This window comes from Salvia miltiorrhiza, chromosome 3 (genome assembly GCF_028751815.1).
Source record: "Salvia miltiorrhiza cultivar Shanhuang (shh) chromosome 3, IMPLAD_Smil_shh, whole genome shotgun sequence".
Taxonomy (NCBI): Eukaryota; Viridiplantae; Streptophyta; class Magnoliopsida; order Lamiales; family Lamiaceae; genus Salvia; species Salvia miltiorrhiza.
This window is the reverse complement of record NC_080389.1, coordinates 4,411,341-4,435,870: the sequence shown is the minus strand read 5'-3', so window position 1 is coordinate 4,435,870 and position 24,530 is coordinate 4,411,341. Positions and strand designations below refer to the sequence as shown.

Below are 24,530 nucleotides of genomic sequence, written 5' to 3'. Positions count from 1 at the left end.
TCGAAAGCATAAGCATCTATCAGTAGATCCACGTAGATATCTCAATATCCACTTTACTGCTTCCCAATGCTGCTTTCCTGGATTTGCCATAAATCTGCTCACAACTCCCACTGCATGAGCGATATCTGGTCTAGTACAGACCATGGCATACATCAGACTTCCAATGGCTGAGGCGTAAGGAATTTTAGCCATGAAGTCTCTTTCCTCCTTAGTCTTTGGAGAGTGCTCTTTGGATAGGCGGAAATGGTTAGCTAATGCTGAGCTAACCGGCTTAGCACTGCTCATGTTGAATCTTTGCAAGATTCGATTGACGTAGTTGGCCTGAGACAACTGCAAAACACCTTTTTGCTTGTCTCTGTAAATTCTCATCCCGAGAATTTGCTTTGCTTCTCCTAAGTCCTTCATCTCGAACTCCGCTGAAAGCTGTCTTTTCAACTTCTTGATTTCGTTCAAGTCTGAGCCGGCTACTAACATGTCATCAACATAAAGTAGCAAGATGATATAGCTGGACTCGAACCTCTTGAAGTAACAACAATGGTCAGCATTGCACTTCATGTAGCCATTTTTCTGCATGAATCCATCAAACTTCTTGTACCATTGCTTCGGAGCTTGCTTCAAGCCATACAGGCTCTTTTTCAACTTGCACACCAGCTTCTCCTTTCCTTTGACAGAGAATCCATCTGATTGTTGCATGTATATTTCCTCCTCTAAGTCACCATTGAGGAAAGCAGTTTTCACATCTAACTGCTCTAGATGCAAGTCCTCCGTTGCAACAATACTCAGGACCGATCGGATTGTTGTCAACTTTACAACCGGAGCAAAGATATCTGTGTAGTCAATTCCTTCTTCCTGTTGGAAACCTTTGACTACCAATCTTGCCTTATATCGCTTTGAACCATCATGCTCTTCTTTGATTCTATACACCCATTTGTTGTGTAGAGCTTTCTTTCCTTTGGGCAACTCAACTAGTTCCCACGTCATATTAGAGATAAGAGATTTTATCTCTTCTTTCATTGCAAGCTCCCACTTGACAGAATCTCCGACTTGACATGCTTCTTCATAGAATTCAGGTTCACCAGCATCGGTCAGTAACATTTGATTCATGTACTTCCTGTTTGGAACATGAGGTCGAGATGACCTCCTGGGTATAGGAGTTGGAGCTGGAACTGGAGACTGTGGTGGATCAGCCTCAGAGTTGGGCTCCTCCGTCTGCAAACCTTCATCTGTTTGCTTTGATGTACTGCACTCTGCAGTATCATCTGGATCAACATATGTTGGATCATCACTTGTTGTGTCGGTGGACTGCACTGCATTCCTGTCCTTGTACATCACATTTTCATTGAATATGACATTCCTGCTTCGAATGACCTTCCTATTTTTGTCATCCCAAAAACGGTACCCGAACTCATCTCCACCATATCCAATGAAAGTACATTTTAGTGATTTGGAGTCGAGCTTACTCCTGGCATTATCACTAATGTGTACATACGCGACACAACCAAATACTTTCAAGTGAGAAAGTTTAATTTCTTTGCCGCTCCAAACTTCCTCAGGTATTCTGTACTCCAATGGTACAGATGGCCAATGGTTAACGAGATATGCCGCTGTGTTGACAGCTTCTGCCCAAAATTGTGTTGGCAATCCTGCATGTATCCTCATGCTCCTAGCTCTTTCTGTCAACGTCCGGTTCATGCGTTCTGCAACTCCATTTTGTTGTGGTGTTCCTGGCAACGTCCTTTCTAACTTGATGCCATCCTGGTAACAAAATTTCTTGAACGCCATATCTTCGTATTCTCCACCATTATCGGATCTCAACTTCTTTATCCGTAAGCCAGTTTCATTTTCCACCATGGCCTTCCACTTCTTGAACGCCTCGTAACACCTCTGACTTGTGTCTCAAGAAGTAAACCCACACCTTTCTCGAGTGGTCATCGATGAAAGTCACAAAGTAAGACTTTCCGCCATTGGATGAAACTGCTGCTGGGCCCCAAACATCTGTGTGGACTAACTCAAGCTTTACTTGCTTCGGAGTTCTACCACTGGTATTGAAACTCACCCTCTTCTGCTTCCCGTAGATACAACTTTCGCAAAAGTCTATATCAACAGACTGAAGCTCTGGTAGTTTTCCTTTCGAATGCATATACTTGAGCCCTTTCTGGCTCATGTGCCCAAGTCTTTGGTGCCACAAATTTGCATTCTTCTTGCTATCAGCAACTGCAATTGTCACACACGCATTCATCGTTGTGTATAGGCTTCCAGTATCCTTGCCACGTGCAAGAATCATTGCGCCCTTAGTGATTTTCCAATAATCACCTGAGAAGTGTGTATCACATGTAATACCCCGTTTCCCTGAGTTAAATTTAGAATTTATTTTCGAAATTTAGAAGTAAATATAAAGAAAATGAATTTATTTTTAATTCCAACAAAAATAAATATGATTTACAAAAACATTTGTAAATTTAGTTATGGAATTTATATGCATTGCATATTTATTTAATTTAGCATTCAAAACATTTTCACGAGCTTTTAGTCAGCAAACCCTGAAGAATTATTACAGTTTTCATAGTACAACCCGGAAGATTTTTATTTTATTTTATTTTACTCCCACTACTCCCACCCATTTTTTTTTTAAGCTTTCATCTTCCATCCTTTCCACCTCCATGATTAACATCACCATCAAAAGCCTTCCTTTACACATCCTTTTCCACCTCCATGATTAACATCACTACACCCACACCCACCTAACATCCCACTACACCCACCTAACATCTCACTACACGTTAATACCTCACTACCTCTCAATTGTATCAGCTAAGGGAAGCTTTCATCTCCTTGATTCACAGAAACTACCGAGCTCAACCATCACCTTAAGGTTTCATTTCTTTCAAACATGTTATCATTTCATTCAATTTCACAGCATGCTTTATTTGTGTGCTTATTGTGCATACTGAATCAGAAAACAAGAAATAGAATTTATATTAAGCTTCAATTCATGATATATGAGATACATGTTTCGATCATTCACAGTAAAACACCCACTTCGATTCATCTCTAAGACAATCCCAACTCAATCAAGCAAAGAAACACACGAACCTCAGCTGCCAACCAAATTTTCATGAGCATTAAACTGCATAAGATTTCATTTTTTATAAGCATGATAAAAAAAAATGTGAACTTTACTTGATGATGCATACAGTATAAATTCATGTACTGCTTTTACAATGGATCCATAAAAAGGGAAATAGAGAAATGTTTTGTATGCTATATGAATCAAACTTGAGTCTTGAGCTTTGTCGGGTGTGGGCTGTATGGTTGTAAGTGTAGAGTCTGGCAGGGGAGTAATGGCGGTGGCAGATACGGTCGGCGGCGGTGGTTCTCCTGCTGCTGTCGGCCGGAATGGTGAGGGAGAGGCGGCCATGGCAGCCGCTGTGGTCGCCGGATATTGAAGGGAAGGGTGTCGGTATGGGGGGTCAGTCGGGGGAGGCTTAGCCTAGAGCTTCAGGCGGCGGCGTCCGTCGTCGTCAAGGAGGAGAGGGAGCAGGGGGAGTGACAGGGGGGTTCGAGGGAGAAGTAGCCGGAGCGGCGCTCGTCGCCGGGCACGATGGAGTAGCAGCGGCAATAGGGTCTGGCGGAAGTCAGAGAGAAGGGGGATAGGGCACGGCGGCTCTGCCGCTACCTTCCAACCACGGTGAGAGAGAGATGGACGGAGGCGGTGATCCTCTGTTTTGAACCGAGAGAAGGGAGAACCGAGGGGCAGTGGTTGTCGCCGCTCGCTCCGGCGAGCGTCCGCGGCGAGAGAGCAGTCGAGGGCGAGAGAGCAGTCGAGGGAGAGAGAGCAGTCGAGACAGGTGAGGAAGAAAGAGAGAGCAAGGGCGAGGGATAGGGAAGTCAGGGATGGCGGCGGCGGCGGCCGGCGCTGCTACCGTCCGCCGGAGGAGAGAAGAAGGCGAGGAGGGGAAGGCTGCTGCGCAGCAGCAGCAGCTGCATGTGTGTGTGTGTTTCTGAATGTGTGTGTGCGTGTGTTTGATATGGGAAAGGGGGAAGGAGAAATGGGCTAGGGCTTAGCTTAGGATTGGGCCGATTTTTATCTAAAATGGGCTTTGGGGTAGGGCTTTGTTAGAGAGTGGGCCGATTTAAAATTAGTAGTGGGCTCGAGTCATGGGCCGAGATTTTATTTATTTTTGTTTCAGCTGGGCTTTTAATTTTTAAATCTGTTGGGCCTTTATTAATTTATTTAATTGGATTTATGCAGATTTTTATTTAAAGGAGATACACTATTTTAATTAATTAGACTTATTAAGTTTGATTAATTATTTTTAATTTGCATAATAATGTTGTATTATTATTATGTGCATATTTTAAGTAAATTACTTATTATATGCTAAGCATGACATGAAATTGCATTATATTTTGCAATAAAAGTATTTATGATTTAATTGGTTTTATTTATAATTCCAATTATTAAAGAAAGATGAGTAAGAATATTGTTGGTGTTCTTAACTCAAGAGAAATGTTTTCAATTATTTATTTATTAAATTTTGAAAACCCGGCTAAGTGAATCATAGAATGTCAAGCACTACACCATGACTTAAGATTAGATTTAAAGAGACCTATTGAGAATAGAATTTCTTGTAGGCTTTGTGACCAGGGGGATTAGCGCTGTTTTCCCAAGACAGGTTTATATGTGATTATGATCTTCAGGCTTTGCCTAACCAAGTGGGCATTACTTTTACTATACGTATATAGAGATCCCCTGCGTGTCGTAGGCCTCTTATACGAATATATGCATGAGATGATTTTAACTGTTAATTTCAGTTTATTATTATGCCCAAATGATAAATGACTCTTATGAAATGAAAATGAAATGTTTATGAAATGAAATGATTGACTGCCAAAAATGTTTATGTTTTTATATGTATCCTATCTGTGTTGGTTCGCCAACTTTAAAGGAAATCCAATTGGGATCCTATGCTAGACAAAGGTCGCTAGCTAGGGTTAACGTGTACACTCATGGAGACCGCGAGTCGCTTGCGACTGGTCTTGGCGTCCGTGGTAAGGAGGCCTCCTTCCCGGCGCGTGACAGAAAGGAACAGATATGGATCATATGAAGGAAAATGATCGGCCGATCGACTTTATGAAAATGAAAGAAATGTTTTAGTAAGCGCAGGTCTTTCAAGAAAACCCCTGTGTGTTACTGTTATGGCAGTTCAATTTATATATGTATGCATGAATGTATTTTCGGCTATGCCCACTGAGTATTTTTATACTCAGCCCTGCATGTATTTCTAAATGTGCAGGTTGAGCAGTTGATGGAATGGAATGATGTTGAGCGGGTGTTCCTTTGACATTTCAAGAAATGTAACCTTGAGTATACATCTTCATATGTATATCTCACACGTTTTTCGCTGCAAAACACTTTGATTAGGATAACTTTATGTTATGAAATTGTGACACGTGTTATTGAGTAAACCACCTTAATCAGTTCTCATTTATGTGTATGTTTTATAAGTATCCAAATAATCATATATGATCCTAGCATTTTATCTATGAGTGACATTTCCATATACTTTAATGTTAAGTAATTGTCCATTTCCATTTCTTATTGTTCACCCAAGTCATAACCCCTGTTAACCCGTCATTGGGATAGTGGGCTGTGACAGAGTGGTATCAGAGCGGTTCGTTCGCTCTGGCCCTAGAAACCTTATTCTAAAGAGTCGAGTTTAGTTTGATTCTTTATACTTACATGGGTTCATATGGCACCGCTCAACACTCCGCTCAACACTCCATTGCATCGTGCTCAATCAAGGAAAGAAGGTACTGCAGTTTCAATGTTTTAAAGATGTTAATGTTCTAAAATGCTTCATGAATATGTTTATGTGAAGAGCAGGTTATGATGAAATGTTGAATGTTTTGCCTTTCATGGCATATTTTCGCAATCTATGATGTTATGATCAGACGAATGATAGAAAAATTGACATATGTTTTCCCGGAGAACATAGATTGCTATAAGTTGCATGATCACAATTTTAAAAGAACATAGACTACTAGATTAGTAGGATATCTCTACAATCTAGATTCTTAAGGTGATGATGTAGAAGAATGAAAGAGAACTTAGAGCATTTCAGGTCCCTTAAGAAAATGATGGTTCTTTTGAACTACAAAGAGGAATGAAAAGATATGTACGAGGTAAAGGAAAAGCACAGAATGAAAATACGAGACGAATTCAAGGTAAACGTTGCATCAAAGGTTGAACCATAGTCTCTACGTTCGAATGTTCAAGTGCGACGGAACATCGAATCGACTTTTGCTACACGATAGATTTTAAGAATAGTGTGTTTTGCCTGTGTACGTATGTCTGTGTGTATATGTCTTAAGAGAGGTTTGGGGTTTGAGATCAATAGGATAAGGAACCTTAAGATAAGTTTAGTTGTCATGATGAACTTATGCTTTGTTATGTATAGTATGTTCATGGCTCTCCAAGTTCGGGACGATGTTTCCCGTGTGACTGGGAGGTGATGATGTTGGACCTGGCCAGTCCACATGATCCAAATCTCAGTAGACGTCTTTTGGGTTGAAAACCCATGTGTTTCAACTTTCGGTTGAAAAGCCAGATGGGTTCTTACTCGAGGTCATTTTGTTCGACCTAGTAATTAATCATTTCATACCCTCTGGTCATTCTTTTGATTCTCTTGAACAATTTCTACAACACCTTGCTTTGATGTTGTGTTGAGTTTGAGCCTTGCAACTCGTGAGTTGTCATAATAGATTCCCTTGTTTGATAAGACCAAGAAATGTTAGTCTACCGATGTAGTATACTACCCAAATTATGGCTTCGTATAATTGTGTCTCATTGTAATTAGTTGAGATTAGTCTTTGTCCTGTTAGTGATATCGACCACTCATTACGATAAAAATTCAAAGTTTAAGCTAAGACCGTAATATAGTGTTCGAGTACGAGGACTTAAGTTAATTGGTCTATGATAGTTTTAAGATAGATTCATAGGAAATTGTTATGCATGTGATAGGTAACAAGAAATGGGTTGATGACTATTTTAGTCTTTGGAAAAAAGAATACCCCGTAGATGAGCCCTAGGAATGAGGTAGGAGCAAAATGAACCGCCGCAAAAGGACGAAGGAACTTATTCTCAAGTAAATCTCGTGTATATAAATTGGAATTAGGAATCCAATTGATATGAGGAGAGACCCGAATCTATTCTAGATCGGAAAGTTAAAGTACTAAGGAATAAGTCGATACCCTTAGTAATAGTTCTTTGGAAGCACTATGATCAAGAAAAGGCGATGTGGGAACTCGATTCTAGCATGAAGGAGAAGTACCCAGAATTATTTTCTGTGGTACAAATTTCGTGACGAAATTTCTTTTGAAGTGGATAGTATGTCATACCCCGACTTTTAATCCCTGATTAAAGGCTTTATTATTAATAATTAGGGTTCGGCATCCATTAATAATAAAAACTTGTTTGATTTATCTGATGTGATTTAATCGTTATATATGTGTTTTAATGTGCTTAGTTAAAGAAAATTTTTATAAATGTGGTGCATAAGTTTTAATTGGTGAGTTAAGTGTATTTATATGAGCCACATGAATTTTAAATTATGCATGAAGTCATGAATTTTATCTAAATTTGATAGTACATGTAACACCCCGTACTTTTCCCTATGTTGTGAGATAGTGTCTTAACACTATTGAGAGTACTGAAATGTCAGAGAGATTGACTGTCCTATTAAGAAAATAGGAATAATGAGTTGGAAATAGAGTCGAGAAAGAAAGAGTGAAAAAAAAAAAAATCGGTCGGAGAGACGTCTAGTTTGTCTGTGTTTGCCGACTGCTTTGACGTGATATTATGTGAAATTACGTGACTGCTTGATTATGTGAGTTTTGTTACGTATGTCATTGTGAGCAAGTTATTATGATTTTTATTTGATGACTTTAGCACTTGGAATTTTAATTAAGTTTTCAAAGCAAGTGCAATTTATTTTTACCGAGAAATCAAAGAATGTCGGTTTATGAAAATTTTTCCAAATAAAATATTTTCAAATTATTTTTCCTATGATGAGGAATATTATAATTGAGTGAGTGCACTAATATTAGTGCCATATTTATTTTAAATATTGGTCACAATAGTTTTGTGTTATAGCATTGCATTAATTAGTAATTAGTCTTTTATGATTTTATTAATGTAGCTTAACACATGATTTATTCTAGACTACACAACCTTACACACACATGATTATTTTAATTTAATAAGCATGTGATTAATTTCCTTAGCCTTACTTGAAGTGGACGTGTGGTATGAAGATGAAGGGAAGGGATTAGTGTATAGGTTTAGGGGGGGACAACTATTAAATGGTGAATAGTGTTTGGTCTCCAATCATCCTTCCTAAGCAAGACAAATTCACTTCATTTTCCTCATTTTCTTCACCATTCGGCCACCCTCAATTTCTCTCCCTCTCTTCCGATTTTGCTCCAAAAGATCACCATAGATTAATCACCAAAGCTTCCAAGTTCACATCAAGATCAATTCCTCCACCAAATCAACATAAACACCTTTCAATTCTTGAAGATTTCAAGAGGACCGTGGGGTTTGGTTTGAAGAGTGAGAAAGGAAAACTTTGATCTTTGTTTAATCTTGGGTAAGTGATTCTTATTTTTATAGATCTAGATTGTATGATGTTATATGTGAGTATATGATCATGATTGAGCAAGAAAATCACCCAACTTATTTCTATGAAATTTTCGAAAATTTGGGGCTTGAAACCCTACGAAATTTTGTTGTTTGTTTTCTTGAATTGGCTTGAGTTATATAATGATTGATGATTATTGAGTTAATATATATGAATATCTTGATGATTAGCCATGAGATATAGATTTTTCTATTAGGTTAGTTTACCTAAAATTGGGATGTTGAGATCCTATGGATCAATTGATGTATTGATGATGGATTTGAGTTTATGAGATGATCTAGATGATTAATGATGGATGAGATTGAAGCTTGAGGTTGAGAGGTGAAAAATGAAAAGTGTTAGTTTGAGGAAGAAGATGACATACATGTGTATCTATATGTGATCTTGTTTTATGATGTTGATTTGTGCTAATTGGTAACCTAGGATGTTAGATCTATGATTTGATCAATAGGTTATACATGATTAGTGATATTTTCAAAAGAGTTTAGTTTAATAAAAATTAGGACTTTTTGCCTATGTGTTATTTAAGTTATTTTGGCTTAAGATATATGTATTTGAGCATGATATTAGTGTATAATTATGTTTGAGTAAGTCTTTTGTTGGCTAAGAAAATTTTTGACTTAGTTTAGTTTATATGAGTTTTTGAGTTTTCATATTTTGAGAAGTCGATGATTGATAAAATGAGGTTTAATTGCTTTATGACCATTATGTGAAAGTTTGTCATGTTTTATTAAGAGTTTTATGATGATACATGAAGTTTCATTAGAGTTTAGTACATGATAAAAGGGAATCTATATGTGTATAATGATTTATATGATGAATGAGATCATGTTTGAATAATTGAGTAATTTTGTGCATGAAAATGAAAAGAGAATTTTAATGATGCATTCATTGAAACGTTTTACTAGAGATTTGAGGTTATGATGTAAGAAGAGAGTCAAGATTTGAGTATGATGAGCATTATAATGTGCTTGAATGTTTGTGAGTGTTATATGTGTTTAAAATGAGCTTTGATGAGTTTCCTTGAAGGAATGTTGAGTTGAGTATTTTAAGAGTTTGAGATGAGATTTTTGGTGAATTTCATAGGCCTACTGACCTACTGTGATCGACGGTTTTTTTTTTTTAAAATGTCAAAAAGCTTTGAACATTTTATACCAAGTCTCTACATGAGTCTTGAGAACATCATTAAAATTTCAAGTCATTTGGACTTCGTTTACTATTTTTATAAAATATAAAACCGAAACTGCACATTACTACCGAGAGTTTCAGAGAGCAGTGGAAAGAGTCATTCATTTCAGTAGCCTCCTGTGTGATCTAGCTTTCCAAAGTTTTATGGTATTAACATTATTGTGTTAGCTAGATATCCACAAAATTTGAGCCCAGTTTGACAACATTTACTATTTTTTTCAAAAATCCAAGTTTTCGATTGCTCAAAACTGCCGAATATGGTAGACTGTAGTAAAACAGTCACATCTCCTACAATACTTGGAGTTTTTCACTCTATTTTTTTTTATATGAAAATAGACTCGAAGATCTTTCTTTTGGTATGAGTCTCGAGTTCAGGAGGTGTCGGAGTAAGAACAGAGCATGTTTTGATAATGTTTGATTGTGTTTTCTTATGTGCCTTATGTGATTGTGTTATCTATGTGTTGAATGAGATTAGACGAGCCTTATATGAGAGATAAATCGAGACTTAGTACCATGATTTTCTTGAAACCTATCCTTGAACTTAAGGATTTGAGATGAGTGGAGAGTTTATATAGAGTTGAGTAAAGAGATAGAATATGAGATAGAGCATGGGTTAAGGCTTTATGAGTATGGATTTTAAAAGGATTAAAATGTTTTAAATCAATTTTTTTTAATGGAGTTTAAAATGCTTATTTAAGTCATTTATAAATGAATAATGAGAAATGCGTAAAGGAGTTCGTAAATGAATTGCGGCATGAGATTTTCAATTCCCTAGTAAACTAGGGAGATATTATGAAGGAAAAAGCAATGAACGAGACTCTCACCACCGAGTCACTACAACAATTGGAGAAGGAAAAAGTTCACGCACAAACAAGATATGTACATCACCTCAAGATGGAGGTAAAGAAAAAGGAAATGGAAGGAAAGCACTAGAACTAAACTTAAGGTATAACCCAACCCCAAGGCTAGTAGGCTCAAGTTAAGTGAGTGAATGCTTTGGCTAAAGTGCCAGAAGCTACAGCAAGAATAAAGTTGGAACGCCACCACAATGGAAACTTAGAAACCCCCATTAAATAATCATTTGGAAATGAGAAAATGAGTTTACATTACAGAAGGAGTACCATTAATCTTTAAGTGAAAGTTACCAAGATAATGAGAAAAGTTTGATGTTAGAATTTCCTAGTCAAATCTGAGAAGGTGACTTAGGACAAAGGAAACAATTAAGGTAGTTCACCACTTTACTAAGATGAAGTGGGTGAAAGAATGTTGTTAGGTCCTGAACTGGTCCAACAGATGATTGAGAAAGTCGACCACATCAAGCAAAGAATCAAAGAAACTCAAGATAGACAAAAGTCTTACGCCGATAAACGCCGATCGGAATTAGAATTTAATGTTGGGGATCGAGTTTTCCTCAAAGTCTCTCCCTCAAAGGGAGTTATACGTTTCGGAAAGAGGGGCAAGTTACGACCCCGTTATATAGGACCTTTTGAGATCCTAGATAAGTTAGGTTTTTGTAGCCTATAAGTTGGCTCTGCCACCAAGCATTGTGGATGTATACAATACGTATAGCACCTCGCAATTAAGAAAGCATGTGATTAAGCAAGATAAAGTAGTCCTAGCCAGGACCTAAGTTGTGATGAGAAATCAGTCCAGATACTTGATCGCAAGATTCAAGTTTTACGAGGCAATAATATTGTTCTCGTCATGTAGTGGAACCATCGCAGGATGGAAAAGGCCACAAAAGAGATGAATGAAACGAATGACTAGTATCACAAGATAGAATACCAGATATGCAATTCCGAGGACGGAATTTTTATAAGGAGGGAGGAATGTAATACCCCGTTTCCCTGAGTTAAATTTAGAATTTATTTTCGAAATTTAGAAGTAAATATAAAGAAAATGAATTTATTTTTAATTCCAACAAAAATAAATATGATTTACAAAAACATTTGTAAATTTAGTTATGGAATTTATATGCATTGCATATTTATTTAATTTAGCATTCAAAACATTTTCACGAGCTTTTAGTCAGCAAACCCTGAAGAATTATTACAGTTTTCATAGTACAACCCGGAAGATTTTTATTTTATTTTATTTTACTCCCACTACTCCCACCCATTTTTTTTTTAAGCTTTCATCTTCCATCCTTTCCACCTCCATGATTAACATCACCATCAAAAGCCTTCCTTTACACATCCTTTTCCACCTCCATGATTAACATCACTACACCCACACCCACCTAACATCCCACTACACCCACCTAACATCTCACTACACGTTAATACCTCACTACCTCTCAATTGTATCAGCTAAGGGAAGCTTTCATCTCCTTGATTCACAGAAACTACCGAGCTCAACCATCACCTTAAGGTTTCATTTCTTTCAAACATGTTATCATTTCATTCAATTTCACAGCATGCTTTATTTGTGTGCTTATTGTGCATACTGAATCAGAAAACAAGAAATAGAATTTATATTAAGCTTCAATTCATGATATATGAGATACATGTTTCGATCATTCACAGTAAAACACCCACTTCGATTCATCTCTAAGACAATCCCAACTCAATCAAGCAAAGAAACACACGAACCTCAGCTGCCAACCAAATTTTCATGAGCATTAAACTGCATAAGATTTCATTTTTTATAAGCATGATAAAAAAAAAATGTGAACTTTACTTGATGATGCATACAGTATAAATTCATGTACTGCTTTTACAATGGATCCATAAAAAGGGAAATAGAGAAATGTTTTGTATGCTATATGAATCAAACTTGAGTCTTGAGCTTTGTCGGGTGTGGGCTGTATGGTTGTAAGTGTAGAGTCTGGCAGGGGAGTAATGGCGGTGGCAGATACGGTCGGCGGCGGTGGTTCTCCTGCTGCTGTCGGCCGGAATGGTGAGGGAGAGGCGGCCATGGCAGCCGCTGTGGTCGCCGGATATTGAAGGGAAGGGTGTCGGTATGGGGGGTCAGTCGGGGGAGGCTTAGCCTAGAGCTTCAGGCGGCGGCGTCCGTCGTCGTCAAGGGGGGTTCGAGGGAGAAGTAGCCGGAGCGGCGCTCGTCGCCGGGCACGATGGAGTAGCAGCGGCAATAGGGTCTGGCGGAAGTCAGAGAGAAGGGGGATAGGGCACGGCGGCTCTGCCGCTACCTTCCAACCACGGTGAGAGAGAGATGGACGGAGGCGGTGATCCTCTGTTTTGAACCGAGAGAAGGGAGAACCGAGGGGCAGTGGTTGTCGCCGCTCGCTCCGGCGAGCGTCCGCGGCGAGAGAGCAGTCGAGGGCGAGAGAGCAGTCGAGGGAGAGAGAGCAGTCGAGAGAGGTGAGGAAGAAAGAGAGAGCAAGGGCGAGGGATAGGGAAGTCAGGGATGGCGGCGGCGGCGGCCGGCGCTGCTACCGTCCGCCGGAGGAGAGAAGAAGGCGAGGAGGGGAAGGCTGCTGCGCAGCAGCAGCAGCTGCATGTGTGTGTGTGTTTCTGAATGTGTGTGTGCGTGTGTTTGATATGGGAAAGGGGGAAGGAGAAATGGGCTAGGGCTTAGCTTAGGATTGGGCCGATTTTTATCTAAAATGGGCTTTGGGGTAGGGCTTTGTTAGAGAGTGGGCCGATTTAAAATTAGTAGTGGGCTCGAGTCATGGGCCGAGATTTTATTTATTTTTGTTTCAGCTGGGCTTTTAATTTTTAAATCTGTTGGGCCTTTATTAATTTATTTAATTGGATTTATGCAGATTTTTATTTAAAGGAGATACACTATTTTAATTAATTAGACTTATTAAGTTTGATTAATTATTTTTAATTTGCATAATAATGTTGTATTATTATTATGTGCATATTTTAAGTAAATTACTTATTATATGCTAAGCATGACATGAAATTGCATTATATTTTGCAATAAAAGTATTTATGATTTAATTGGTTTTATTTATAATTCCAATTATTAAAGAAAGATGAGTAAGAATATTGTTGGTGTTCTTAACTCAAGAGAAATGTTTTCAATTATTTATTTATTAAATTTTGAAAACCCGGCTAAGTGAATCATAGAATGTCAAGCACTACACCATGACTTAAGATTAGATTTAAAGAGACCTATTGAGAATAGAATTTCTTGTAGGCTTTGTGACCAGGGGGATTAGCGCTGTTTTCCCAAGACAGGTTTATATGTGATTATGATCTTCAGGCTTTGCCTAACCAGGTGGGCATTACTTTTACTATACGTATATAGAGATCTCCTGCGTGTCGTAGGCCTCTTATACGAATATATGCATGAGATGATTTTAACTGTTAATTTCAGTTTATTATTATGCCCAAATGATAAATGACTCTTATGAAATGAAAATGAAATGTTTATGAAATGAAATGATTGACTGCCAAAAATGTTTATGTTTTTATATGTATCCTATCTGTGTTGGTTCGCCAACTTTAAAGGAAATCCAATTGGGATCCTATGCTAGACAAAGGTCGCTAGCTAGGGTTAACGTGTACACTCATGGAGACCGCGAGTCGCTTGCGACTGGTCTTGGCGTCCGTGGTAAGGAGGCCTCCTTCCCGGCGCGTGACAGAAAGGAACAGATATGGATCATATGAAGGAAAATGATCGGCCGATCGACTTTATGAAAATGAAAGAAATGTTTTAGTAAGCGCAGGTCTTTCAAGAAAACCCCTGTGTGTTACTGTTATGGCAGTTCAATTTATATATGTATGCATGAATGTATTTTCGGCTATGCCCACTGAGTATTTTTATACTCAGCCCTGCATGTATTTCTAAATGTGCAGGTTGAGCAGTTGATGGAATGGAATGATGTTGAGCGGGTGTTCCTTTGACATTTCAAGAAATGTAACCTTGAGTATACATCTTCATATGTATATCTCACACGTTTTTCGCTGCAAAACACTTTGATTAGGATAACTTTATGTTATGAAATTGTGACACGTGTTATTGAGTAAACCACCTTAATCAGTTCTCATTTATGTGTATGTTTTATAAGTATCCAAATAATCATATATGATCCTAGCATTTTATCTATGAGTGACATTTCCATATACTTTAATGTTAAGTAATTGTCCATTTCCATTTCTTATTGTTCACCCAAGTCATAACCCCTGTTAACCCGTCATTGGGATAGTGGGCTGTGACATCACATCCTTCTCTTGACAATTGCTTGACGGAGATCAAGTTCTTCCTCAACTCTGGAATGTGTCTCACGTCCTTCAATTTCCATACAGATCCATTGAGTTTGATCTGTACTTCTCCTATGCCCACCACGCTGCATGGGTGATCATCTCCGAGATATACTTCTCCGAAATTTCCCGACATGTAATTTATGAAGGAATTTCGATTCGAGGTGGCATGGAAAGATGCTCCAGAGTCTATGACCCAATACTCGGCCCTTTTCTCCATGGAACATATCAAGGCATCGCCTTCTTCTTCAGCCACAACATTGGCTTCGGTCTTTGTCTCGTTTCCCTTTGAAGGTACTTTACACTGCGTTCTGTAGTGTCCGACCTGACCACAGTTCCAACATTCAACAGACTTTGATTTGTTGGAATTCTTGTGGATCCTGGAGCTCTGTCTGCCATTCCTTGACTTGCTCCGTCCACGCCCTTGACTTCTGTTTGAGTTTCTGCCTCTGCTTTCTGCATTTAAAGCGGCACCTGAAGTGGAGACAACATCTGACTGCCTCCGGATCTCCTCGGTTAAGATCATGCTCACGACATCATCGAACTTCATTTTGGACTTACCGGCAGAGCTGCTAATGACCGTGACTGTGCCATTCCAGCTCTCAGGTAACTGCCCAAGAATTAACAAAGCCCGGACCTCATCATCGAATTTGATGTCCACCGTGGTAAGTTGGTCCGTCACTTCGTTGAACTCGTTCAAATGTTCTCCAAATCTTCCGCTCTCCGTCATTTTCATATTGAACAATTTCTTGATCAAATGAACTTTATTTGCTGCAGACGGCTGCTCGTACATGCTGGATAAAGCTTTCATGAGGGACGCTGTTGTCTTCTCATGCTTTATGTTGAAGGCGACTGACTTTGATAAGGTCAGTCTGATTGCGCCGAGTGCTTTTCGATCAAGCACCTCCCACTCGTCGTCCTTCATATCCACTGGTTTTTCCTTCAAGGGCTTATACAGGTCCTTCTGGTACAAGTAATCCTCCATTTGCATTTTCCAAAATCCAAAATTCACACCATTGAATTTCTCCATTTTGGAAATTTTATCGTCTGTCGACATTGCTCCCACTCGATCAAAAAACACGATAATTTTCTCAAAAAATTCATTTCTGATGTGGAGGTTCAGTTTACACTGCAACCACAGAGCATACTAAGAATTTTAAAAGAATAATTACCGTTGCGCACGAAACACTGTTCGCAAAATTCACTATTCACGTGAATAGTACCAGCGCAAGAAAAAAAAAATCGCCACCAACGTGGCTCTGATACCAGTTGTTAGGAAATTAGACGCAACTAATTCCGCCCGGGATCTGGTGTGACGCAATATTTTGGATATCGACCGATATGAAACGAGAAAAATAAATGACACCGATATTTTTAACGTGGTTCGGCCAAACTGCCTACGTCCACGGACCCACACCAATATATTAGAGAATCTCAAAAGGAGGAGTACAACAAAAATACCACACTGTATTTTGTATCTGCCTACGCAGAGGCTATCTCTCAACTCACTTTTATCACTCGTGTATAACTTCCACACTGAAGTTTTCTCTCACAAGATTTTTCTCTCTCTCTTTCTCTAACTCTCTCTAGCTGAAAGTTAGATTGTTGTTTTGGTGTATTGTGATGCTGCTGCGAGGAAGGATTTTATAGGGGATGAGAGGTGGTAGGTGGCAGATGGTGGTAGGTGGCAGATGGTGGTAGGTGGCAAATGGTGGAGGTGGTAGGTGGCTACCTACTTCCATTTTTTACTAACATCAGCAACAATCCAGCTTCATGGAGGGAAATTGCACAAAATGTAAATTCAGTTACTAAAGGAGGACAATTTGAAAATATATTGTCTTTGAGTTACACTCACTTGCCTCATTATCTGAGGCCGTGTTTCTTGTACATGGGAATGTTTCCTGAGGATTGTGAGGTCCGTGTCTCAAAACTCATCAAATTATGGGTAGCTGAGGGATTCTTGAGACGTCTGAGCAGATCTAAAACCTTAGAAGAAGAGGCGGAAGTGTTTTTGGAGGATCTTGTCAAGAGAAACCTTGTTTTGGTTACCAAGAGAAAGTGTGACGGCAGGATCAAAAGTTGCAGCCTCCATGATCTGATGCGGGATTTGTGCATAAGAAAAGCGCATGAAGAGAAGTTTCTTGTGAACTTCAGCAGCGGGCTTTCAGTAAAGGGCAGAAAAAATCAGCGCCGTGTAAGTGTTACTCGTTCAGGTTTACCATATTTTCAAAAAATATATGGCTTAACCCTCCATACAATTTTGTGCTTCCATGGCATTTCTGTAGCAAACAAGTTGGAAGGTTTTAGATTGCTAAGGGTATTGGATGCAGGAAATGTTTATGTGCATTCACTACCAGATCAACTATTTGACCTATTTTATCTAGCATACCTTGCTGTCTACTATCCTGGAAGGATATCTACAGCCATTTCAAAGCTTCGTAATCTTGAGACTTTAAGCCTTCGCACAAAGAATGATTGGAGGAACTTTAGATTACATTTCTATTTGCCACAGGAGATTTGGAGGATGCCAAGATTGAGACATCTTGTCTTCTATGGCAGGTTACCAAATCCAGAAGGAATAACAGCTTCTAGTCTAGAAAACCTCCAAACACTCTCTATAGTGTCACATACCATGTGTAGTGAAAGGATCTTGAGAATGATCCCAAACCTAAGGAAATTGGAAATTGATTGCTCTGATGGCGAAATTTTCCTCAACAATTTGGTGCATCTGCGTCAACTTGAAGATTTGAAGTTACGTTCATCTTTTAGAGTTGTGTTTTACCATAAGGATATCTTCACTTTTCCTAGGACTCTGAGAAAGTTGACATTAAGCCGTGTGCTTCTTCCTTGGAAGGAGATGACTGTTGTAGGCTCGTTGCCAAATCTTCGAGTGCTTAAACTGACTCATTGGGCTTGCAAAGGCAGCACATGGGAAACAAGCGATGGAGAGTTTCCTAAACTAGAAATTTTGGTTATAGAAAGGTCGTATCTCAAGGATTGGATAACTGAAAGTAGCCACTTCCCAATGCTCAAAAGCCTCGTGCTCCACGAGTGTTCGGAGCTCGCTGAAATACCAGAAGATATCGGGGAAATTCCAACACTCGAGCTGATTGAGGTGAAGGGGAAAGCGCGAACGTCACTTGTGGAGTCGGCCCAGAGGATTCTAGAGAAACAACAAGAGTGGGGAAATGATGCCCTTCAAGTTCGTTGCATGGCCCATCGATGATGTGCTCTTTCCATCCTTCTGTCGACACAAAAGATTAATTTTGTTGCAGATCAGGTACTCGCACATCTCAAAATTTCTAAAATTTTCAGTTCTTTGTTAAAATATTTAGATTGTGAGGGTGTTTGGTTTGGTGGATGTGATAGATAAAATTGATAAGATTGATAGGACTAGAGGCGATTAAATAATACATCTAACTTTGAGATGATAAATAATCATTCAATTGGATGATGGGCCGAATCATGCAAACCAAACACTTGATTAAGTTGAATTAGTTTATCAATCATGTCTTATCATTCAAACCAAACATCTCATGTAAAGACTAATGTTTTTGTTCATCGGGAAATATGCATTAAGATGTGATGAACTAGGCCTCAGATTCTCACAATGAAAGTTTTGGATTCAAGTTCGTTTTATGACTCGCTAATCATGATACTCTTCTAAAGAGGTAACTCCAAATTCCTTCTAACTAAATTCTTTTATATATACTAATAATAGCAGGCATAGGTATTATGTACCAAATTAAGAGGGTATTAAAAGAGAGAGAGAGAATCAATAATGATTCCTTATTTTCCTCATTAGTGACTCAAACCCCTGACCTATTGGTTGGAGGGGAAGGTCAAACTAAGGGGGTATGTTTCTAAGCTTATTTTAGAGAGATGCTTTAAGAGTGTAGAGAGATTACCTATTTCTTTTGGGCACCGGTATTTAGGAGAATAAGATTGTAATATAAAAATGTATAAGTGTGTGGGGCCACATTGTTTGTAGTGTAAAATCATTACCAAAAATGAAAACTTCATTAATAATGGGACGGAGGAAGTAATATTTTAAGAGCTTATAAATTGTTAAAGTGTTTGGATAATTGAGTTAATTAATTGAAGAGATTATAGTGAGTTACATAGTAAAAATCCTAATTACAGAGTATAAATTGAAGAGAAATAAAATTACAAGGGCATATAGCGGACTTTGAGTAGTTGTAGCTTTTGAGTTTCTTATCCGTATTGTTTATCAAGTGTGTGTGTGTGTGCAGCCAATGGAATATGGAAAGAAGTGTCTTCGACCAGAGCTATTTTTCTGTATGCTTTGATTAGTGAAAATTATATTTTTGCTCTGTTTTTATGTCGTGGATAGAGCCACTTTTATGTTATTCTCTAGTTTCATTGCTTCCATGGTGTAAGAAGCTCAAGAAAATAATTTATAGCCCAAATCAAAGTAACAATTTTTTTTAGGAGAATGACAGTAAAGTACAACTCAATTGGTAAAACACTTCATTACTCATTAGGAATTCATATCATCACATGAGGAAATAGAGAATCATAATTAATCATCTTTTCTGTTCATTGTTCTTCATTTATCTCAAGCCCTTCACTCTGATCACCATTCAATCAACTAGGTCACTCATACTATAAGGCTGCGTTATCTTTGGTTGTAAATTTATCATGGGAAAATGAAGGATAAACAAAATTTCACCCTTTAAATCCTTCACTTCTTTTCCCACATTTCCTACTTAACCATTACTCATTCCTCATTTACACTACAAATGAGAGATAATATTATCACACTATTTTTGGAGGGATAATAGTATCCACCCTTTGTAGTGTAAGGGTGCGTTCTCTTTGGTTGTAAATTTATCATGGGAAAAGGAAAGATAAACAAAATTTCACCCTTTAAATCCTTCATTTATTTTTTCACATTTCTTACTTAACACTTACTCATTCCTCATTTACACTACAAAGGAGGGATAATATTATCCCTCCAAAAATGGTGTGATTATATTATCCCTCATTTGTAGTGTAAATGAGGAATGAGTAAGGGTCAAGTAGGAAATGTGAGAATAGAAATGAAGGATTTAAATGGTGAAATTTTTTTTATCCTTCATTTTTTCCATGATAAATTTACAACCAAAGAGAACGCACTCTAAATGAGGAATGGGTAAGGGTCAAGTAGGAAATGTGGGAAAAGAAATGAAGAATTTAAAGGGTGAAATTTTATTTATCCTTCATTTTTCCATGATAAATTCACAACCAAAGAGAACGCAGAGTAAAAAGTTATTCATGCAAATCCCAAAATAATGATATCCTAACTATCACGCACAGCCAAATCTATCTTTTAAACTATTTTTTGTTCCAACTTTGAAGATTGAGACAGGCAAACCAAATTAAGATAACTAAACAAGCATAAGATGATCAATCTCAATACTCGTTATTTATTCTGCCAACATATGAAGCCAAACACTAACTTGAACCAAACCTAGGTGGCGACAACTGTTTTAAGTAATAAAGTCAGTAAATATGAAGCAGAAATCTTTCAGGCTTTAGGTTCATAGGATATACGAAGCTCTAACGTGCGTAGGAAGTACTGGTGTGCATTCGGTTATATGGTATGGTTTTTGTTAAAACCAAACCAAATCATATTTTGTTCGGTTTAAAAAAAATCGAATCGAACCGAATTAACCGAAATTTTTATAATTAAAACCGAACCAAACCGAAAAAACCGATTTTTAAAAAAAAAACAGAAAATTCCAAAAAAATCCGAAAAAGCTATAAAATTTAAAAGAATATTAGAAGTTAGATTTTATAAAATTATAATTAAAATATTATATATATATATATATATTATAAATATAATTCGATTTTTTGGTTTTGTTCGGTTTTAAAAAATCCGAACCGAACCGAACCGAAAAATCGAAATTTTATGGAAAAAAAAAACCGAACCGAAAAACCGGAAAAACCGAACTATATTTTAAAATTTCGGTTTGGATCAGTTCGGTTATTTGGTTTCGGATTTTTTGCTCACCTTGAATTGGAAGTCGATTAATTCATCTACCTTCCCAAACATTCTTCTTCCTTTAACTTTGTGGGAATTCCTCGAACAGTCTCAGTGCACGCACAGCCTTGGGCCCTCTCTCTGGCATAATCCATGGGCATAATTAGCCAAAATGGGCTTTGTTTAACATCACCCATGCTAGAGCTAAAGTTGGGCCCAGATTGAGCTGGCCCAATAGGCCTTACGTTGAGATGGCCCATTTATATTGACCCAATAGATCAGAATCGTATATGTTGATTTATTATATTTAAATATTAATTAGAAATTTGCTCCATTTAATTCTATAATTATAGTAAAACCTCTTTAATATAAATATGATATTTATTATATTTAAATATTAATTAGCAATTTGATCTTTTTGATTCTATAACTATGTAAAAACCTCTTTAAAATAATTCTCAAATAAATTAACAAACTCTATAACGTAATAGATTAAATAAAATTATTTAATTATGTTTTATTTTAAAATAATAAAATTATTTTAAAAATTCTTTTTTATATTATAATAATAAAGTATATTAAATATACAATTTAATAGTAGAATAATAGTCTACTACATTTTCTTAATAATCCTTTTTTTGTCATTCATGAACCCATCATTTTTTAATCTGTGAGCCCCTTTCTATCGTTAAATCTTTTTTTTTCTTTTTTTTTTAATTATAAGACTCTTTATCTACTTACTAAATAAACAATTAAATCTTTTTCAAATCGTACAGCTCTCCCTTGAAATCTATTTTCATGGAGGGATGGAGTTTTTATGTTATTGAAGAAATGTCTATGACTATAATATTTTGCGTAAGATTTCAAAAAATATAAAATTCAAAGCGATGTGTAGAACTACTTAGTAGAATAATTATCCTATTGAAAAAGCCAAAATAATCGTCAACCCAGCTGCTTTATTTATTACTATTATAGTCTCTCCCTCCGTCCCTAACAAGTGCTCTAGTTTTCTTTTTGAGGTGTTCCGTAACAAATGTCCTAGTTCTAAAATAAGAAGGTAGACCCTCCATCTTTAATTTTACCTTTTTACCTTTAATCATCACCACTTTAATTCTACTCATCTCACAAAATAAAAGTGATCGAGCTCCAACATTTTTTATTTTTTTACTCTTTAATCATACTCGCCTAAATTCTCATGCCGAAACAAATTAGGACACTTGTTATGGGACGAAGGGAGTAATATTTACGTAGCATATTAGAGAACATTTCAAGAATATAGAATAGAGATATATATATCGTCTCTCTCTAGAAATTTTTTATACAATTGTCAGAAACTTATAATAAAGGAGTTGGGATATCTCGAGTTGCTTTAAGGTAGAAGAAGGTAGATATATACAATGATACATAGGTGTATGTGAGGCTCTTTCTTAGATAAAGCAGTTGGGATATCGTAAATAATTTTTTTTTTTTTAGGGGAATATCGTAAATAATTTTCGCAATTAAAGATTTGCACATTTTTCAGTGATCACGACATTTTTATTTTATTTTCAAAATGAATGACCAATATATTTATGATGTAGTTATCAAAAGTGGTCAAAAATAAATACATTAAATTGGCAGAGTCAAAGATTTAAACCATGGATTACACTTGGACAAAGGTAAGCAAACAAAGCCAAAAGCTAGCAAATGCCAACATACATTTGTAGGAAACGACAGTCGACAAAGTCAATAAAGCATATAAATTGATGCCGATCATCAACTGATTCCATTGTTTAAGTTCTATGCAACAGCATCTTCCCAAATTCATATAAATATTGCTGCAAGTAAAATCAAATTGTGCATCCATAATTTTAAGCATATTTTTGTACAATCTACGTTTACTACATGCTGATGGAGATGAGCTGCAAATACTTCAAGGTAGGAAGGTGCGAAGGGCAGAAGGTGGTGGACGGCGAAGCTGTGCCGCTAGTGCTGCAGCCCCCGGAGGGCGGCGGAGGCAAGGTGGAGGGGCTGCTGTGGGCCATAAGGGAGAACAAGGAGTGGTTCGAGAAGACGATAGTGAAAAACAGTGTCGTCCTCCTCCAAGGCTTCCACATCAAGAATGCCCACGAGTTCAACGACATAGTCGAGGCCTTCGGGTGGGAGGACATACGGTACGTGGGGCCCGCCCCGCGCACGCATGTCTACAAGAGGGTCTGGACGGCCAACGAAGGCCCCCTGTCGGAGTTCATATACTACCACCATGAGATGGTCTTGGTGAGTTTCAATGCACGAGTTCAATTAATGGATTTTTATTTTTTTTAGGGTTTCACACTAGTTTTTATTTTAATCAGATAAAAGAATTCCCGGAGAAGGTAATTCTCTTCTGTGAAGTACCTCCACCGGAAGGAGGAGAAACTCCGATCGTGCCTAGCTTCCGTGTAACGGAGAGGATGTTGGAAGAGTACCCGGAGATGGTGGAGGAGATGGAGAGGAAAGGACTGAGATACACCTTCACGGCCATAAGCAAAAACGATACATCTTCCATGAGAGGTCGAGGTTGGGAAGATGCATTCGGGACTTCAGATCGCGTAGAAGCAGAAAAGAGGTAAGCAATTTCGAGTTCTTTCTAGTCATATTGGTCTCCACTTAGGGAGCATTTACTTTGCATGATTGATCAGATACATGATTGAGTAGTAGTTTTATCTTACAGAGTAGGATTACTCCAATCCCACCTTTGAAATGGGATATGAATTGAGCAAAACTATCTTAAATGATAGAAATAATCAAGGGTTTTGGGATATTCCAAAGTTTCAATCCATCGAAATAAACAAGGAATTAGCCTTACTATTTTTATCTGTTAAGGCTAATCCTCCAAAGTAAATGCTGTGTGCAGGGGCAAGGCATTAGGAATGGAGATGGAATGGCTGGCAGAAGGTGGGGTGAAGACGATACTAGGTCCTAGACCATTGACAAGGGTGTTCGAGGGAAGAAAAGGAAGGAGGATGTGGTTCAACACCGTCGTTGGAATGCACGGTAACGAGCTCAGCTCCGCCACCATGGCCGATGCAAGTGAAATACCGGACGAGGCGGTGAAACGATGCCAAGAGATCATCGAAGAAGAGAGCATCCAATTCAAGTGGCAAAAGGGCGACGTTCTGTTCCTCGATAACTTAGCTTTACTTCATGGTAGAAGGCCTTCCCTCCCACCAAGAAAAGTGTTGGTTGCTACATGCAAATAAACCATCACTATCAACACTGATTTCACAAAAATGATCACTTACTTATGATTACACAAACGTGAATTATGACCATTTTATCACAACAACTCGAGTAAAAGGAGTTAGAACTTAGCACTATCGAACCAGAGTATGTGTTAAACACTAGAGTTACTACATCGAGTGAAGCGAGAGTCTCTTCTCCTTCGAGCAGGCTGACAAAAATCAACAAGATAATCCGAGCTAATTTGGAAAATGTCATCACAGAATGGAAACAATG

The 24,530-nt window shown here is 37.8% G+C and overlaps 2 protein-coding genes and 1 long non-coding RNA gene across 3 annotated transcripts; all 3 read left to right on the top strand.

Annotated features, from left to right (window-relative positions):
- Positions 1–4,633: 4,633 nt before the first annotated feature.
- LOC131017117 (uncharacterized) lies at positions 4,634–14,957 on the top strand. The gene is made up of 3 exons (XR_009099434.1): positions 4,634–4,716; positions 13,998–14,078; positions 14,660–14,957. It is a non-coding gene; the product is annotated as an uncharacterized LOC131017117 (long non-coding RNA).
- A 1,815-nt stretch (positions 14,958–16,772) lies between these two features.
- LOC131018152 (putative late blight resistance protein homolog R1B-16) lies at positions 16,773–18,290 on the top strand. The gene has a single exon (XM_057946869.1). The coding sequence runs from the start codon at positions 16,773–16,775 to the stop codon at positions 18,288–18,290; it is 1,518 nt and encodes a 505-aa protein (XP_057802852.1).
- Positions 18,291–22,844: 4,554 nt separating this feature from the next.
- Positions 22,845–24,324, top strand: LOC131016923 (clavaminate synthase-like protein At3g21360). Its single transcript, XM_057945726.1, has 3 exons — positions 22,845–23,309; positions 23,387–23,640; positions 23,929–24,324. Exons 1-3 carry the CDS (start codon positions 22,938–22,940, stop codon positions 24,272–24,274), a joined length of 972 nt encoding a protein of 323 aa, XP_057801709.1. The 5' UTR covers positions 22,845–22,937; the 3' UTR covers positions 24,275–24,324.
- Positions 24,325–24,530: the final 206 nt, after the last annotated feature.

Coding starts and splice junctions, on each gene's coding strand:
- LOC131018152 (XM_057946869.1), top strand. CDS start 16,773: ATGGTGGAGGTGGTAGGTGGCTACCTACTTCCATTTTTTACTAACATC.
- LOC131016923 (XM_057945726.1), top strand. CDS start 22,938: ATGCTGATGGAGATGAGCTGCAAATACTTCAAGGTAGGAAGGTGCGAA. Junction 23,310..23,386: donor ACCACCATGAGATGGTCTTG/GTGAGTTTCAAT, acceptor TATTTTAATCAG/ATAAAAGAATTCCCGGAGAA. Junction 23,641..23,928: donor CGCGTAGAAGCAGAAAAGAG/GTAAGCAATTTC, acceptor TGCTGTGTGCAG/GGGCAAGGCATTAGGAATGG.